The 1,979-nt window shown below is 46.6% G+C and overlaps 1 protein-coding gene across 1 annotated transcript in view; it reads right to left on the minus strand.

Moving 5' to 3' along the window:
• Nucleotides 1–1,320, minus strand: part of LOC102675019 (T-box protein H15-like) — a gene marked incomplete at its 3' end in the record, with an annotated part of 6,550 nt that extends 5,230 nt beyond the window's left edge. The window contains exons 1-2 of the mRNA XM_006621135.2: nucleotides 1,123–1,320; nucleotides 943–1,019 (exon numbers count right to left, since the gene is read on the minus strand). Of these exons, the coding sequence (XP_006621198.2) occupies nucleotides 943–1,019; nucleotides 1,123–1,317 (272 nt within the window). The remainder of the gene's footprint in view (nucleotides 1–942; nucleotides 1,020–1,122) is intronic.
• Nucleotides 1,321–1,979: the final 659 nt, after the last annotated feature.

Below are 1,979 nucleotides of genomic sequence, written 5' to 3' on the forward strand. Positions count from 1 at the left end.
AGAAGAAAAAGAAGAAGAAGGCAAGCAGGTGTTGTTGGCAGACGGCACGGTGCGACTTTATCGATTCCACCTAAGTGGTAGTAAGCAAGTGAGCAAGTAAGTTACGCTTACGCGCGTAACGTATTCGCGCGAAACTTCGAGCGAATAATCGAAACGAAGGACGGATCGATGATTCGTGAGCGAATTCGAAAGCGTGCGCGATGAATAGAGAGGGGGAGGAGGGAGCGAGAGGGCGAGGGAATTGCGATTAATCGAGATGATGGTTCGTTCACCAACGAACGTAACGTCCGATAACGCGGAGACGGCGTTACCATCTGCCAAGATTAATGGTAAACGCGAGTTTATCGCAACTCTTTTACTTTGTCGCTTTGTATATAGGCGGCGATAATCCTTTTACACGATGGAAAAAAAATAAGTAAATAAATAAAGAAAAAAAGAAAAAAAAGAAAAAGTTCTTTTCTGTCACGCGTGTATATCCGCGTAAACGCTCGGAATGGAGAGAGCGAGGTGGCAGGTGCGTCGTCGTTCGCGTAGATAGATGATCGCGGATAAACTCGGAATCGAGCGTCCACGCGTGCAATGCTTGTTCACGAGATCAAACGCGCCTCTCTTTCTTTCTCTTTCTTTCTCTCCCTCCTCTTCGACGTTTAGCGTCGTACGTATAAATTTCCACTTTTAACGAAAGAGAGAGAGAGAGAAAGAAAAAGAGAGAGAGATCTAAGAGATCGGTCGATAATTCGGCCGGCACGATGATTAAGGTGGCGACGTTATAATGGCGCGTAATGATCGCTTCGCTCGCCACCTCGGTGCACGAAATACGCGGCGAAACCAATCGATCCACCGGCGTTGGATCGCCCGTACGGGGTTACGTAAGTAGTACCTAGTAGCGAGTTTCTTCTCTATCGCGTAATATACGGGATATATAAAGTACGATATACCTACCGATCGAAATCCGTCAGCCTGGACGAGTCTCGAAAACCTTTGGCGAACGGGTTACTGTCGATCTTCAACTTGGTTATCTGGAACGGTACGATCGGTAAATCGCGCTTGTTCCATTTATTTTTCTCTCCGTCTCGTTCTCGCCCGACTCGAGGGCGCATGCGCGCGTGCGCGTGCACTCACCAATTGATTCTGGTAGGCAGTCACCGCGGTGAAAATCGCCTCGGGGAATACGAACGTCTTGTGCTCCTCCTTCTGAAGCTCGGTTATGCGAAGATTGTTGTCGTCCGTTTGTCGACACCGTACTAAATGTATCCTCGGTTGATATCTGTGCATCGAGTTGAGAACGATCTGAAAGAAGAAAAAGAAAAATTCCATCCACTTCACGATCGATAACAGAGACACGCGGAATACAATGTTTCGAAATATAATAATTTTCGCAACAGGTTAGGACCATCCCGGTCTCTGTTGTTTTGTTTTCGCGTGCCGTTTAGAGAAGTTTAATGTGGCGAGCGACCTAGGACGCAATCGAGACGAGTCCGCGCGTATCGATTTCCCGTCTCGAACGAAACAAGTTTCTCGCGTAATGGTAGATATATATCTACGAAACGCTCTAGATGTATATCGCGCGACTCTCGTTCGAATTTTCCACTTACGTGGACGCGTAATACGCGATCGGCTTATACCTTTCGCGTATACGTTTCGATCGATAAATTCTCGCGTATTTTGCTTCTTCGTCCCAACCGAGCGGGGACGCGTCGTTAACATCGCGATTCTTATTAGCGAGGAGAGAATAATCGTGGAAAATATATCTCGTATCGCGTATTTATCTACGGTTGGTATCGCGCGCTCGGAGAAAGGAAGAAACTCCTCCTCCATCGAAGAATTAAGCAAACGCGATCTACGTTTCTGCGGACAACTCTATTATTCTGAATCGCGTGCGATTTATAATATCGTTTTTTCTTCACGCTATACGGATAGACCGTCGGTCGAGAACGCTTTCAACGGTTCCTTCTCTCTTTCATATATATATATATATA

Source organism: Apis dorsata, unplaced genomic scaffold (genome assembly GCF_000469605.1).
Source record: "Apis dorsata unplaced genomic scaffold, Apis dorsata 1.3 scaffold_586, whole genome shotgun sequence".
Taxonomy (NCBI): domain Eukaryota; kingdom Metazoa; phylum Arthropoda; class Insecta; order Hymenoptera; family Apidae; genus Apis; species Apis dorsata.